This window comes from Alnus glutinosa, chromosome 2 (assembly GCF_958979055.1).
Source record: "Alnus glutinosa chromosome 2, dhAlnGlut1.1, whole genome shotgun sequence".
NCBI lineage: Eukaryota > Viridiplantae > Streptophyta > Magnoliopsida > Fagales > Betulaceae > Alnus > Alnus glutinosa.
The window spans coordinates 15632636-15649966 of NC_084887.1; the positions used below are offsets into that span (position 1 = coordinate 15632636).

The 17331-nt window shown below is 42.8% G+C and overlaps 1 protein-coding gene across 1 annotated transcript in view; it reads right to left on the reverse strand.

Moving 5' to 3' along the window:
- Nucleotides 1-892: 892 nt before the first annotated feature.
- The window catches only part of LOC133861299 (glutamyl-tRNA(Gln) amidotransferase subunit A, chloroplastic/mitochondrial), a 29559-nt gene continuing 13120 nt past the window's right edge, over nt 893-17331 (reverse strand). The window contains exons 9-10 of the mRNA XM_062297052.1: nt 1887-2000; nt 893-1283 (exon numbers count right to left, since the gene is read on the reverse strand). Coding sequence (XP_062153036.1) covers nt 1191-1283; nt 1887-2000 — 207 coding nt within the window. The 3' untranslated portion in view covers nt 893-1190. The remainder of the gene's footprint in view (nt 1284-1886; nt 2001-17331) is intronic.

The window sequence follows — 17331 nt, forward strand, 5'->3', positions numbered from 1 at the left end:
AATGTGGATATATCTTATAGGTAACCCATGAAGGTACTAAAGGGGTTAAAACCTCCAATTCAAATGCTCACTACGAGGTTTAAAGAGTTGATGATGGTTGAGGATGAGAGATTCGACAAGGTTGTCAGAAAGATCTTGAGGTCCTTGCCGAAAACGTTTAGGTCTAAGGTTACGGCCATACAGGAGGGCAAGGATATAATAGATACCATGAGAATATAGGATCTTGTTGGGTACACCTATGAGGTGACCTTCCCTCAGCCTAAGAAGAAGAGCTTAGCTGTGAAAGCTTCCAAGGGTAAGGAAAAGAAGGTGGTTGGGTCCTCTGACGAGGATTGCACTGATGTAAAGCCTGTTGTTCTGTTGGTTAGAAGTTTTGGAAGTTTCTAAAAATCAACAAGGTTTCCAAGAACCCTAAGGTTGATGTTACCAAGGGTGATTCCCCAAGTGACACCCAAGGCAACAGAGACAGAAGCCCACAAAGGATAGTAACACTAGTAGCGTTCAATGTTATGAGGATTCGGGCTATAGGCATATTAGAACTGAGTGTCCTCCTAATTTTTTGAATGCAAAGGATAAAGCCCTTAATTCGTGTATGAGTAATGAGTCCGAGTCTGATGACTCAGGACTCAAAAGAGGAGAAGAAGGTTAACTACATGACTTTTCTTGCTTTTATGAGAAGTGCCGTAGGTAGATTTGAGTGATGTTGAACTTCTTGTTTTGGTCGAGACTTGTGATGAAGGATCACTTGGTGATTCTGGTAAGGAGTTTGATCACCAAAAGGCCTACAACCAGTTGTTTAAGCAGTGTAGTAAATTGAGAAAGAGGAATATCTCCTTGCTTAAAACATATGGATGAATTAAAATTTGAAACGAAATATGTGTGAGCAAGTGCATAATTTAACTGACGTTTATGATTCCTTGAGAACTAAACACTCGAAGTTGCCTGTTTTAGGAAAATTCGAATCCTAATTAATAAAGCCAATAAATACCAAAATATTGGCAATGATACCCTATCAATATCTTTTTTTGATAAGTAATGATACCCTATCAGTATCACTATCATATCATACATCCAAATTGTTTTACAAGTGTAGTGGCCCTGCACGCTGTCATGTGCAAATTGATGACCCCAGACACTTCAATCAATGGACAGAAAAGGTTTTTCACATCCTCATCAAAGATCCTTGGTAGCTACCATGCACTGTCATCTTCTATCAGTGGAGGCACGAATCTACAATTTTGAAGAGTCTGCTCAAAGATATGTCCCACTTTCAGCAATTTTTCCTGCAAACATCAAAAGAGTCTTAATATCAGCCATTTATACTGCACTCGGTTATTCCATGTTATGATGATGGAGGGCTACAATAAGCGCAGGTAAGGTATGCAAAGGTTGGCTGTATAATTTGCAAGCAGATGCCTTCAGAATACACCACATTTTCAGAAGTAATCTTCTCACTCTCCTTGTCTTTTGTACGATTGAGTCAAATAAATTACGAACAATTAGCACAAAATATGTACTAATATTTAATTATTTAATTCAAACAAGACAAAATCCCAAAGATAAAAGTATGAATTATTTAACCCTTTGAGATTATTAAATAAAAGCTTTTGGACCAACTTGGTTCCTGTGGATGTGTCAATTAAGCACTCATCAGTTGGATTACTTTTGCATAGTGAGCTCAGTGTAAAAAAAAAAAAGGAAAAAGATAAGTAAAGTTTATTCTTCTCTAACCACTACCCAATTTTCTAAATTTTCATTAAGAGACTAACTCAATAATCAGTTGCTAAATTAATTAGTGAAAACTGAACAGGTTGTGATCCATCTCTCTTACAAAGGACCAGAAGAACAAGGTCTGACTATGCAGTAATTCTAATGCTGCACGATACCTCATCAAATGCTGCACCAATCATCTGAAGACCAACAGGGAGGCCTGCAACTCCCCCTTCAACAAATCCACAGGGCAAAACCAAAGCAGGTAGCCCTGCCAAGTTAACATTGACCTGCATTGGCAATAAAATCACAAACTGAGCAAATCTAAAACATGGAAAAGAGCTTATAGTTGGAGTTTGGTCATGGTCCTCATAGATGTCAAACAATGGGTGTATAGAAATTCAATTACAGACATAAAATAAAGAGTTAGAACAAAATCTGACTAGTGTTTGTCAATAATTCATGATGATACCTCGTGTCCCAGAACCTACAACAGGAAGCTTAATGCAATATTCAAGATCAAGCATTATATATTTCATGCAATTCCTTGTGCACCAGGACAGCTGATTGTCAATCTGACAAAAGATAGAGGTTTGAGATAACCGGTGAAAATGGCCCAAGTATAGCCACTGGCTCCCACTGGCTGCCACTGCCCGGAATGTCCACATACGTGCATAGAGATTCTAGATCTCAGGAGGGAAAAAGGAGACCAGGCATGCATCTCAAACATTTTCATCCTATCCTCATCTTAAATATTAGAATCAGTTTCATGTTCTTATAGTTCCATCCTGCTCCACAGAGTCGGAGGTACCTGACTGTGTTTTCTCCTTTACATTTTAATCCCTGAAAAGCAACTTCAAAAACTTTTTTTTTTTTTTTTTTTTGAGAAGTAGTTGAACTCGCTTTAAAAAGCAAAAGACGCAACTCGTGAACATAGGAATCATAGAAGAGAAACAGTAGGAGAAAAAAAGAGAACAAGGAAATCATGAAAGCTATGCACAAAGGGAGCTAAAAAAAAGTAGTTGTCCAAGAATACAAAGTATTAAAAAATGACATAAGCTCTGCCAACGTCCTCTCGCGGTCCTCGAAACATCTATTATTGCATTTTCTCCAGATACACCACAAAATACAAGGCAATATCTTACACATAGCAGCACTCTAAGAGCTACCGCCCATCCACCAACAAGCATACAAATCAGCTACTCTTCGAGGGATAGCCAAAAAAAGCCCAAAATGATTGAAAAATGCTCTTCATAATGCACAAGCTACCTCATAATGTAGAAGAAGATGGTCCATGGACTTCCCACTCCTCTTGCACATATAACACCAATCAACCACAATGATATGCCTCTTCCTAAGGTTATCTATGGTAAGAATCTTTCCTAAGGCCGCTATCAAGCAAAAAACGCCGCTCTGAAAGGAACCTTAATCCGCCAAATACTGTTTCAAGGAAAAGAAATGCCACCATTACAAACAAAGACCTTATAGAAGGAGCTAACAACAAACAATCCTTTTTTAGAGGGGATCTACCAAAGCTTGTCTCACCTTCATTTTTTGCTCTAACAAAGTACAACAGATTAAAAAAGAGGCGAAGACAACCACCTCCCAATCATGTGCCGCTCTAACAAAGTTTACATCCCACTAATTAAAACCACCAGAAAGCTCCAAGTGAGCCACTATAGAAGCATCCTTAGCATAAGCAATACCAAATAAATCTCAAAAAGCCTCCTCAAGGGCTGTCCCCACATCACAGATCATGCCAAAAACTCACCATGGGGCCATCTCTCACCTCAAATATGGTTTGAGTTGCAAACGACCTCCAACTCCACCCCATACGACCCAAGTGATTCGTTGGAACACCACTCACCACACGAACTGCCAAATTTAGAGTTTACCATAACTCTACACCAGGCCTCTCTCATGCACATAACACCAAAACCATTTCCCTAAGAGGGCACGATTAAACAATAGCAAGTTCCGAACCCCCAACCCGTCCTCAAAGATTCGAAAACAAACCTTGGACCAGTTTACCTAGTGGAATTTGAACTTTTCTCCTATCCCGCCCCATAAGAAATCTCGATAAAACTTCTCGATGTGATTAACAACACCCACAGGGAGAGGAAAGAGGGACAAGAAATATGTTGGTAAATTGGAAAGCGTACTCTTGATGAGGATAACCCTACCACCTTTAGGCAAGTACATCATTTTCCAATTAGCCAATCGACGCTCAATCTTTTCAATAAATCCATCCCAAATAAACTTGGCCTTATAGGAAGGCTCCCAACGGAAGACCAAGATACTTCAATGGCAAAGAAGAAACACTGCAGCCCAGAATGCCCACCAACCCATCCACATTCTCCACATTACCCATTGGAACCAATTTCGACTTGGCCAAAATTATCTTCAAACCGGAGACAGTTTCAAAGCATAAAAATAAAGCGCACATAAAGCAAACATGATCAGGCTTAGCCCCAAAAAAAAACTAAAGTGTCATTCGCAAACAACATATGAGAGATGTCAACCACCCTAGAGTGCCTAGACCCCACAGAAAATTCAGAGAGAAGACACCATTAACAATGGCAGAAAGCATTCTACTCCAAGCCTCCATCATAATAACAAAGAGAAATGACGACAAAGGATCACCCTGTCTCAAACCACGGAAAATAATAAAGAAACCGGATGGACTTCCATTCACAAAAAGGGAAAACACACTGAAGAAATACAATGCACTATCCAAGAGCGTAAATTCTCCCCAAAACCACACCTCCTCAACTAGTAAGAAATCCCAATTGACATGATCATATATGCCTTCTCAATGTCTAGTTTGCAAAGCACCCTTGCTCACCGAATCTAATTCTACTATTTAGACATTCGTTTGCAATGAGAATGGAATCAAGGATTTGCCTACCTTGAACAAAAGCATTATGAGATTTCTAAACAACCTTCTCACAACCTTTCTCAACCTATGGGCAAGCACTTTGGCAATAATCTTCTAGACATCACTCACAAGACTAATAGGCCAAAAGTCTTTCCAATCAATAGCCCTGGATTACTTTGGAATGAGTAATGAATGTGGCATTAAGACTTTTTTCAAACTTACTGCTAGTGTTAAACTCATGAAACACCCCCATAATGTCAACCTTGAGCACATCCCAACAAGCTTGGAATAAAGTCAGAAAAACCATCAAGCTGTGGCGCCATACCACTATTCATTACTTTTTTACCACCTTAAAAACCTCAACCTCTTCAAACAGACTCTCTAACCCCAATGCATCCTCTGTAGATATGGAGTCAAAAACAAGGCCATCTAGCTTAGGCTACCAGCTGAACTATTTTGTAAACAACCTATCATAGTATTGCACAACATGTTCCCTGATAGCAGATTGATCAAAAGAGACTGAGCCATCCACTACCAGTGCTTCAATGGAGTTGTTTCTCATATTTGAATTGGCCACCTGATCAAAAAACTTCGTGCATTTGTCACCCTCTTTTAGCCAAAGAGCCCTTTGACTTTTGCCTCCAACTAATCTCCTCCATTAATAAAGTTTTTTCCAATTCACTAATTACCAAGGTTTTCCTCAACTTCTCTTCATCAACTAAAGCTCGCACTTCCTCCAACCCATCCAGAACGCCCAACTCCTCCATAAGAGAGATCTTTTAAGAAACTCCACATTGCCAAATACCTCTTCATTCCAGACTTTTAAATCAGCTTTCAAGGCCTTCAAATTCCTAACCAAAATGAAGCTAGGAGAGCCTTGAAAGTAATAAGAAGACCACTATTGCCTTACCCTGTCCACAAAACCTTTTGCCTTAAGCCACATATTTTAAAACTTAAAAGAAAAAAATTGCCTCCCAAGGAACCACCGCAATCAAGGAGTGGGAAAGTGGTTTGAGCACATTCTTAGCAGCCCTTTTTGAAAAAGATTGGGAAACCTAGCTTCCCAATCCCGGAGAGACAAGAAACCTATCAATTCTTGACCAAGAGGGAGAGTCATGTAATTAGACCATGTATAAGACCACCCCCCCCACCCAACAAGGGGAAGATCCATAAGGTCCAACTCATAAATACAATCAGAAAACTCCATCATACCAAGACTAAATCGAGCTTCACCCGATCTTTCACTAGGAAAGCGGGTAACGTTGAAGTCACCCCCAATGCACCTCAGCAGATTCCACCAACAAGCAAACCAGACAGCTCCTCCCATAAAAAACCTTCTCTCACGATCGGAATTAGGCCCATAAACCCCCACAAAAACCCAAGAGAAATCATCTTCGACTATCTAAAGGAGCAAGCTACAATATACTCCCCAATACACTCTTCGATCTTCTCCACCACCCTCCTATCCCACATAACCAAAATGCCACCAGAAGCCCCTCTAGAAGGTAAGTAGCACAAATCCAAATGCTGACACCCCCACAACACTGCTGGAAATAAACTCCAATTTGGTCTTCTATTAACAAATAATATTCTCCTTCCACTGTCTAAGAAGATTTCTGACTCTCAGACGCTTGTCACCCTCATTCAACCCTCTTACATTCTAAGATAGCAACTTAGGCTTCATAAAAAATCACTAGCAACCCTCCCCTTCACTCTCTCGGGGCTAGCATTGCCACTATTCGCATCATAATTTATGGAGTAAACTAACCACCTTGATTCTCTGCTACTTTTTTTCCCAAAACTGGAACATGACGTTAACGCCTGCTTCGACTGGCCAGCTTCAATGGCTGAAAACAAGGCCACCAGCTCCTCTTCAAAACCCTCACACGAGAGCCCCACAATATGACGGATTTGTTCCACTATCTGCAGCACCCAGTCTAAAGGCAAAGACCCTGCTACTCTTTTAGAAGACACTACTGGAAAGCATCTCAACAAAGTAGGCTCCACATCAAAGAACAAGTCCATATCCAGAAAAGGACCTTGCTCACTTGCCTTCTCACGCCCAGTAAACAATACCTTCTCATCCCCAGCTAGCTTAGAAAAAGTAGCGCCAATATCAATCCCTACAAATGCATTGCTCCCCAAAACATTCAAGCCTCCAAGTCTACCCAGACTAGACAAACTCACAAAGCAGCAAACCAAATCATCGAACATCGCACCGAAGAGACCAAGGATAATGGGTGTCAGTTGAGCCATATCACTGGCAAAATATGAGTGGAAAGGAGGAGAGCCAGAGTTACATGATCGAAGCAACGATGGATCCTCCATGGTTAGAGAGAACCATACAAAAACCAGTTACGACAACCCGGAGAGATCTACGCACCTCCCTCATTAGCCTTGACGACTACCAATGCGTCCTAGCATTTTGCAAAGACGCACCATTGGCGAGCTCACTATCCACCGTAAGCAGCGAGCTACCAGCTTGCAGAGTCACATCACCAATAGGCAGTCACGCTCCAACAACAAAACCGGTGGTGGCTCACGACAAATCCACCGACGAGCCATTGGCTTGGGCGGAAGACCTGAAACTAAGCTCCAACGATCTGTATCCACAACCGGGTCAAAACCTGTGAGATGGGCTTCCCCAACCCGAGCTTTCCTGACCCATTTACGAGTTGGCTTCAAGCAAAATGCATGTTTCACTAAAGGGTGAAAGCATTAATTTTTAGGAGTAGGGCTTGTAGGAGGAGTTGACAACACCAATTGGGCCTTCCCCTTATTAAATTCCGCATCCTTCAACCCAAAAGAGCCCAAGCCCTCATCCACTAAACCCAACGCCCGATCCACTTCCCCTTGTAAAAATACCAGCTGACTAATCAGGTATTTAAGAATCCCACTAGCACACACCACTGCATAGAGACATGACCGGGCATTGTTAACATCACGATCCACGTAAGAAATCAGAGGGTTTGTCAAAGACTTCCCAGGCCTTGAACCATTCCTCATTAAACAAATCGAGGGCTTCCCCATCCCGCCTAGCACCTCCGCGAAGGAAGGGCTGCCTAACCAAACTCCTTGCACAAAGGAGCCGATGAAGAATTACCCATGTCAATGGCCTGCTTTCCATCGCTGGGCTGCCAAGAGCTCCCATCACTGTGAGTAAAATTGAAGAAAGCCACCGCCTTGCAAAGTTCCGCTGCGAAAAATTCTCCACCCTCTCCCTTCTCATCCCTCGAACACAACGAAGGAGCCTCGACGACCACCACCCCCATATGCCTCCACCACCAAGAACTGGCCAGACTTATTAGATCATAGTTAGGCAATAAGAGCCTTACTCCCCTCCCTAGTCAACTTGAAGAAGTCCTTCGCCTCAGTCTTTCATACCAAATCCTCCACCGTGGCGTACAATCAAGCCACACTCTCCTTCCCCAGCAACTTCAAAAATAAATTACTTTATCCACAACCTCATTCCCATCATTAGGTTGCTCTTGGCAATTAAATTCTGATAAGCATTTAAATCTTTTCTCACTAATCTAGTTTAGGTCCTTTTAATGTTCCTCTCCATTCTCTTTGTCCTATCCATGGAGAAAAGAAAGAAAAAAAAAATGAAAAACAAGTAAAACAAATATAAAAATAAAAAAAATAAAAATATAGCAGAAGATAATGGTCAAATTTCTCTGAATAGTTTAAATAATAAAGAGAATTTTCTTATGGATCTGGTGGAATCAATTGCTTTTTAGCGTTTCTTCTAGTGACATCATGTCATTGTCGAGGAGATGGTCGGTGGAATCCAATGACTTCGAACTGGAGGTAGTTGGAGGAGAAACAGGGGTCCGTTTCCGGGAAAATTGCAAAGGAAAGTTGAGGTCTATTCTTATGGATAGAGACGAGATAGCTTGGTTGGTACGCATCTTTGAGGAGCTGGTGGTAGTGGAAGACTCGGGTTTTTTGGAACCAAGCTCAACTTGGGTTTCCTCAGATCATTGCTCAGCGCTGCTTTAACCGACACGGTGGCTTCTTGACAGTTGAGGAACATGACGGTGGTAGGAAAAGTGGCACGGTCCTAATTCCTGAAGGAAGACGCAGCAAAGGCTGGGATATTTTTGGCTCAGCTTTACGTTTGGTTAATGAGCACTTTAAAGCTGGAATTAGAGTAGTGGCAGCACGGCCGGAGGTTCAGGCAATGAGGGGAAGCAAGAGGAGTTACGCAAACGTTTTGTCGAAGACATTGCCACCGTTGGAGGAGAGTCTTTGTGTTTGTTCAGGGCCGATAGCTAGGGTGCCTAAGTGGGTGAGAGATTTCTCGAAAAAGTCTACCCAGCTTCCGGCGGAAATAATTCCAGTTCCAGTGAAGTTTTCCAATCCTGCGGTGAAGGTCTTCACGTCGAAGTGTGGTCCAACGGTCTCTGATCAACAGGCTATGAAGGGAGGGGTGGCTTCTGACACACTCTTCGATTTTGGTGAAAGCTGAGCTCTCCAATATAAGGGAGACGTTGATGAAGCTGAAAGAGGAAATAGGCATTTGTTTGATGAGGCTGGACTTAGTTGAGGTTGGGCTTCTTGGTAAGAATTCAGCCAAGCCCAATCCTAGAGGAATATTCACCTCAAAGCAACCCACTAGTGCTTTTGTAAACCCATTACTAAGGTTTTTAAGCCCAAGAGGAAAAAATTGCTGGTGGATTCGGGTGTGGGTCAGCAGCTCGACCCAAAAGGGAAGGCCTCTGTCATTGGTTGGTCAAACCACTCGTTGGAAATTCTGGACATGGGTCAGCCCGATGACCCAAGCACGTCATCGTCTACAAGGGGCTTTCACGTTGTGCTGCGTCCACCAGTGGGTTCTCTCCTAGTGAGTGATGTGGTGAGTGGTCCGCTTAGCCTTTCTGACTACCCTTCTGTAGTGGGTCTGTTTTTCGGTGGCTGATAAGCCGCCGGTGCAGGTTGAATCTAAACAGACTAAGACGAAGAGTGTGGTTCAAGCCAACAATCGTGTAGAGATGCCTCATAGAACAATGGTGAGTGAGAGTCTGCATATTCCAATGGTCGAGGTGAGAGATTTAGGGCAGATTGAGCCGATGAGGGTGGTTCAAGCTGACGATCGTGAAGGGATGATTCAGAGGACACCGGTGAGTGACAGTCTGCAGTTTCCGGTGGTCAAGATCAGAGATTTGGGGCTGTGGTCTCTGGGTCTTGACTCTGTGTTTGCTGGAGTTGGGTCTTCTGCGTCTTGGTCGAATGGTTTGAAGTTGCCGATGGCTCTTTCTCAGTTTGCTCGGTCTATGCAAAGGGCTGATTCCAGATTGCCAATCGAGTGTTTAGAAGTGGTTGTGTTTCAGGAGGGTGCTCAGTGTACTAAAGAAGCTGGCAGTAGGGAGGACTTACGCGTTGCGCAAGAGGTGGTAGGAGAAGCTGATATTGGTAGGTTGCCTCCCCTAAATACCTATTCCCTAACCTCGGGGGGTCTTTCGGGGTATTCTGATTGGGTTATTCAGTGTGCTAATGAAATTTATCCCATTGTGGGAATATCGTATGTGGGTCATAAGTTGCAATTGCTGGCCCTTTTAACTTTTCTTGAAGAGGAACGTTGTTTAGAAGAATTGTGTGATCTACTATGAAGGGTAAGAGGGAGGTCAAGAATTTGGAGAGTTCTGTCAATTACGATGCTAGAGGCTCTTGTTCCAGCCGTGGGAAAAGGAAGACAAGGGGGCATTCACATGTGTTTTGAAGCCAAGAATTCTTTCTTGGAACGTGAGGGGGTTGAATAAGAGGAGAAAACGTCCAAGGGTTAGTAATCTGCTCAAAGATTGGAAGGTGGATGTTATTTGCTTTCAAGAAACTAAGCTTCATAGTTTATCGCGTAGTGTTGTGCGCAACTTATGGAGATGCAATCATTTATACTGGTGTACCTTGGATTCCAGTGGAGCCTCAAGGGGCATCCTTACCATGTGGGACACAAGGATGGTGGAGAAGGTCGATGTGTGTGTGGGGGAGTTCACCCTTGCAGTCTCTTTCAAGAACATTGCGGATAATTTTGCCTAGGCCTTTGCAGGTGTTTATGTCCCAAATTCTGGGTGTGATTGAAGATGTCTTTAAGATGAATTGACTGGCATTTGTAGTTGGTGGAACTTGCCGTGGTGTATAGGGGGAGACTTCAATGTAACGCACTTTCCTAGTGAAAGATCTGGGGAGGCTCGTCTTTGTTTTGCTATGACGAACTTCTATGACTTTATAGTTGATCAGGGCCTCATGGATCTCCCTCTTGCTAGTGGCTCCTTTACTTGGTCAATTTCTCATGATCCTCCCGTCTGGTTTAGGATTGATCATTTTCTTGTTTCCCATGATTGGGAAGTCCGGTTTCCCTTGGTTTCTCAAACAAGGCTTTCTCACCTTTTTTCGGGCCACTTCCCAATCCTCCTTGATTGTGGTGATGTTTCTAGAGAGAGAAGGCCTTTCAAATGCAAAAACATGTGGCTTAAGGTAGAAGGGTTCAAGGGTCTTGTGAAACAATGGTGGGATTCTTACTCGTTCCAAGGTTTGCCTAGTTTTGTATTAGCTTGTAAGATTAAGGCTTTAAAGCTGGATTTGAAAAAATGGAATGAAGAGGTGTTTGGCAACGTAGAGAACAACAAGAATAAGCTTATTTAAGATCTTCAGGCCTTTGATGTCATTGAAGAAAGTAGGGCCTTATGGGAGGAGGAGCTTTTGAGGAAGGCTGAGGTTGTCAGAGATTTAGAGAAGTGTTCTCTTATGGAGGAAGTGAGTTGGAAGCAGAAATCTAGGTACAATTCTCTGGACTCCTTATTGATTAACGACACTCGGTCCTCTAATCAAACAGAAATCAACAAGAACAACGTCAAGTTTTACCAAAAGCTTTTTACCGAGCAATGTAGGTGGAGACCTTTGGTGGATGGTATCTCCTTTAATTCTATTTTGGAGTTTGAGGCCAGTTGGTTGGAGAGATCTTTTGAGGAAGAGGTTAGGAAAGTAGTGTCAGCTATGGTTGGAGATAAGGCACCGGGTCCTGATGGCTTTTCTATGGCCTTCTTCAAAGAGTGTTGGGATGTTTTGAGGAGGGACATTATAGAGGTTTTTTTGAAAAGAGTTTCAATGCTTCATGATCATGTAAATTGGAATTCTCTTTTGTATGTGTTGAGGAGGTGTAGCTTTGGGGGAAAATGGTGCACTTAGATAGCTCATTGTATCTCCTCTGTGAGATTCTCAGTGTTGATAAATGGTTCTCCTAATGATTTATTCAGTAGCTCGCGTGGGTTGAGGCAAGGGGATCCTCTCTCACCCTTGTTGTTTGTTTTTGTGATAGAGGCTTTGAGTCGAATGATTTCTGCTGTGGTTAGTGGAGGTCTACTTGAAGGCTTCAAAGTTGACAATGCTACTTTCTCTCATTTGCTATTTGCTGATGATACTTTGATTTTTTGCAATGCTCGCCCTTCTCAGTTGCGCTATCTTAGAATTCTCTTTCTTCTGTTTGAAGCCTGCCTCGGGCTTGAAGGTTAATTTGGCCAAGTCAGAATTAATTCCTGTGGTAGCCAATATCTTAGGGTGTGGGATTGTCATTTTGCAGATAAAGTATCTAGGTCTTCCGTTGAGGGCTTCCTATAAATCTATTCATATTTGGGACGGTGTTATCGAGAAGATTGAATGTCGGTTGGCCAGCTGGAAAAGGGTATACCTTTCCAAGGGAGGTAGAGTCACCATTATCAAGAGTACCCTTGCCAATTTACCCACGAATTTTTCTCTTTTTCCTCTCTCAGCAAGTGTAAGTGCTCGCATTGAGAAGCTACAACAAAACTTTTTATGGAGAGAGATTGGTGATAATAGAACACTCAAACACCCTTGATGTACAGTATTTCAACCGTGCTCATCTCAATGAGCTTGCATTGATATTTATAGCTTTTACACTATTTTTTTTTTTTGATAAGTAATATAATCTCATTAAAAAGCGCATAAGGGCACAACCCTATCATTCATGAAGTATACAAAAGAACCCCTAATCAAAGGAAACAAAAGAACATGAATAAAAAACTCAGCAAACATAAGACGACTCAGGCTATGAGCCGAGACCCATACAAATAGCGTATTAAGCACATTTCGACACAAGTCCAAAACTGGTAATTCCACATCTTCAAATAGCCTTGCATTCCTCTCACACCAAAGACCCCACATAACACACAAGGAAACCTACTTCCAAATTTGCTTAACTTGACCACAACCCAGCGAAGTACCCCAATCACGCAACAAATCCAGCACTCTTCTTGGCATGACTCAATCCACCCCGAACAAATTATAGAAAAAACTCCAAATAGCCCGTGCCACATCACAATGAAGTAAAAGGTGATCAATTGATTCCCCATTCTTCTTGCACATACAGCACCACTCAAGCACCACTATATGACGCCTACGCAAGTTGTCGTGTGTCAAGATCTTTCATAATGCCGTTGTCCACACAAAAAACGACACCCGCTTCGGAGCCTTAACACGCCAAATACTCTTCCAAGGAAAAGAGACGACCTCTTGACTAGATAAGGCTCTATATAAAGTCTTCACTTCAAAGATCCCCCTCTTAGAGAGATTCCTCACCAACCTGTCAACCGCTCCATGCCGAATCCGATTAGAATACAAATGCTCATAAAAGGAAAGAACCATGTCCACCTCCCAATCTTAAGCATAACGCGTAAAGATAACATTCCAATGAGCAACTCCATCTACCACAGACAAATTATCTACCACCCAAGCGTCTTGAAAACGAGCAAGATTGAACAAAACTTGATAACAGAGCCTGAGCGGCCAATCTCCACACCACAGATCATGTCAAAATTGAACATGATACCCATCTCCCACCTCCAATCGCACATACTTAGAAAAAGTATCCCATCCCCTTCGAATATACTTTCATACACTCGCATCATAAGACCCCACCGCCAGTAAAGAACACCAGCCACCCTTCACACTCCCATGCTTGACTTCAATCACCAATCTCTACAAAGCCTTGCGCTCCTGAACAAACCTCCACATCCACTTCCCCAACAAAGCTTGATTAAATTGAATCACATTTCGAACTCCCAAACCACCTTCCTTAATTGGAAGTACAAATTCTATGCCAGTTTACTAAGTGAAATTTTACCTCATCCACCATGCCACTCCACAGAAAGTCCCGTCGAAGTCTCTCCAATCTCTTAGCCACACTCACAAGAATGGGGAACAACGATAAATAATATGTCAGAATGCTAGAAATAGTACTTTTTAATTAGAGTCACCCAACCACCCTTAGATAAATATAGTTTCTTCCAACTAGCTAATCGGCGTTCCACTTTCTCAATAACTCCATTCCAAATACAAATAGATTTAACAGAAGCTCCCAACGGCAAACCCAAATAAGTCAACGGCAACGACGCAGCTCAACACCCAAGAATATGAGCCAAGGAATCAACATTTTCCATCTCACCTATGGGAACAATTTCTACTTTACCTAAATTGATTATCAACCCTGAAACGGCCTCAAAACATAAGAAGTACACCTCAAATTTCGAATATGTTCTACCTGTGCACCACAAAAATTTAAAGTATCATCCGCAAACAGCAAATGATTCACCACTAATTCTTCATTATCCCTAGTTCCCATGGAAAAACCTATCAACAAACCTTGGAGCATAGTCACATTCAACATCCGGCTTAACGATTCTATAACCACCACAAACAACAAAGGAGATAGCGGATCACCTTGCCTAAGCCCACGAGAACTCTGAAAGAAACCAAACGGAGTGCCATTCACCAATATGGAAAATCTTATCGTAGATATACAAAATTCTATCCAATCCCTCCACTTCTCCCCAAACCCACACCGCTGAAGCATGTAGAGCAAAAAATCACAATTGACATGATTATATGCTTTCTCCAAATCCAATTTACACAACAAACCGCCTCCCTCGACTGCATTCGGCTATCTAAGCATTCATTAGCTATGAGTACTGAATCCAAAATTTGTTGTCCTCCAATGAAAGCATTCTGAGAGCTAGAAATAATTTTATCCAACACTGATTTAAACCTGTTAGCAAGGACCTTAGAAATGAGTTTATAGACCCCTCCCACCAAACTAATCGGCCTAAAATCCTATACATCCACAGCGTCTACCTTCTTAGGAATTAGGGAAACAAATGTTGCATTAAAGCTCTTCTCAAACTAGCTTCTATTATGGAATTCTGAAAACACAGCCATAATATCTTATTTCAATACAATCCAACACTTATGAAAGAAAGCCATAGTGAACCCATCCGGACCCGGCACCTTATCACCATTCAAATCCCACACCACCACCCACACCTCTTGCTCCTCAAATTCTCGTTCTAACCAAATACTATCCTCCGCATCAATGGATGAGAAAGATAGCCCATCCACCCTAGGCCGCCACGTACTCTACTCGGTATACAATTTATCGTAGTAGAGTACAATATGCTCCTTGATTGCCACATGATCACTAGACATAGCCCCATTTATCCTCAATGCTCCTACTTGATTGTATCTACGATGCGAATTGGCCACCCTATGGAAAAAAAAAAAAAAAATTGTTGTCCCCTTCCTTCAACTACAAAGTTCGAGATTTCTGTCTCCAATTAACCTCCTCGAAGAGGAGCTTTTTTTCCAGCTCCTTAATTATATCTGTCTTCCGCACCTGTTACTCCTCCACTGACCCCTGACCTTCATCAATACACTCCAATTCTCGAATACCCTCCAATAACTCCTTCCCCACATCACCAAACACCTCCACATTCCATTTCTTCAAATCCACCTTTAAAGCTTTCAACTTGTTTGCCAAAACATAACTCGGCAGGCCACGAAACTCGTACGTCTCCCACCAACGTTGTACTTGTTCCACAAATCCGTCAGATTTCAACCACATATTTTCAAATTTAAAATATCCGTTCCCTTCTCTTTGCGTCCCACAATCCAATAGTAAAGGAAAATGATCCGATAAGATTCTAAGCAATCTTCGTTATGACACCTTCGGGTAATGTTCTTCCCACTCCGAAGATAATAGAAATTCATCAATTTTAGACCATTATTGATTAATGGACCAAGTAAACTGACCTCGTTGGAGAGGTATATCCACCAATCTCTGCACAAAAATGAACTCCGAAAACTCCTCCATAGTAGCAAAAAATCCAGTTGCACCCGATCTCTCACTAGGAAACCTCACCACATTGAAATCTCCCCCAAAACACCATGGCATATCCCACCAACTCATCAAATCAGCCATCTCATCCCACAAAACACTCCTCTCCCCATCATCATTAGGCCCATACACCCCCCCCCCCCCCCAAACGCCCACATAAAATTGTCATCGGCATTGCACAAAGAAGTACATCTTCCCACACACTCATCAATCTTCTCCACGACCCTCCTATCCCACATAATCAAAATCCCACCCGAGGACCCACGTGCCCCCATATAACACCAATCCACATGTTGACGTCCCCATAAACTTCAGACCACCGCCCTAGTAATGACTTCCTTTTTTGTCTCCAACAAACACACAAAATTTGCATTCCATTCTCTGACGAGCCCTTTAATTCGTAATATTTTATTCAGCTCATTGAGCCTCTTACATTCCACGTTACTATTTTAGGCCTCATTAAAACAAGAATAGCCCCTACCCTTTCCTCTCCTTCTATTTGAGTGATCCCCTTGGAACAATCCAAGCACTTTCTCTCTCGTTGGCCTTTCATCCCTGATGCTACGGTAGCCATAGCCATAGTTTCAGCTATTGTTTGATCCCACGTAGCTTCAATTTCTTCAAACAGTGACATCAATTCATCCTCAAACCGATCACATGACAAACCTACTACTTTGTAAAAACCCTTCACCCGCTCAACCACCCATCTAGGAGACACATTAGAATTGGGCTCCTTGCCCACACTCACTGCCAAAGGTACAACAAATAATGGGCTACTGTCCTCCAATTCTTCCTACCCCAGCTCTCTCTCCCTCTCTGCCATAACTCTTGGTCTCTTCTTTGTTATCTAGTGAGGAGGAGAGGAGCCTCTCCTCCCTCCATCCTCTCCTGGTTCTCTGCCAAGTTTAGATCTAGGGGTTTTTCTTTTTTCTTTCTGCTCCTTTTGTTTTGGGCATCTTGCTTTTGGGAGGAGATCTATGGTGGTTGGTCTTCCGCCAGTTGCCTCGCCAGCCTGCTCCGGTCTTTTTCGTCGACATCGTTTCTGTGGATGGCCATCGCGTTGGTGTGCGTGGCTGTTTGGTTCTTTTTCTTGGGTTGTAGATCTACAGTGTTTGGGTCACTCTCTCCATGCACGTGCCTCACCAGGAGACTCCCCGTCGTGGTCCGATTCTTCCCCACCCACCGATGGTGGGGTGGCCACCACGTGTCGTCCCAGTGCACATGGCCGAGGGAGTCTTCGAAGCTTGGGTGTTAGATCTACGGTGTTTGAGAAATTTTCTCCAAGCACGCACGCGCCTCACCGGTGGCTTCTCCCGCAGATTCCGCTCTCCGGTGTCCTCTCCGACAGATTTTGCGCCGTGTCATGGCCTCCACGCACCGGCACCACTACAGATTTTTTTTTTCCATGTATTTCTCTTTCCTTTGTATGTTGGGTTTGTTCTTTTTCTGCTTGCATCGGTTCGGGTGGTTTAGGTTTGGGTGTTTACTGGGAGCTTTTTGATGTACTTGGGTTTTGGGTTTCTATTGTGGGTTTTGGAGGGGTTGTTTGGGTTGGTATGCG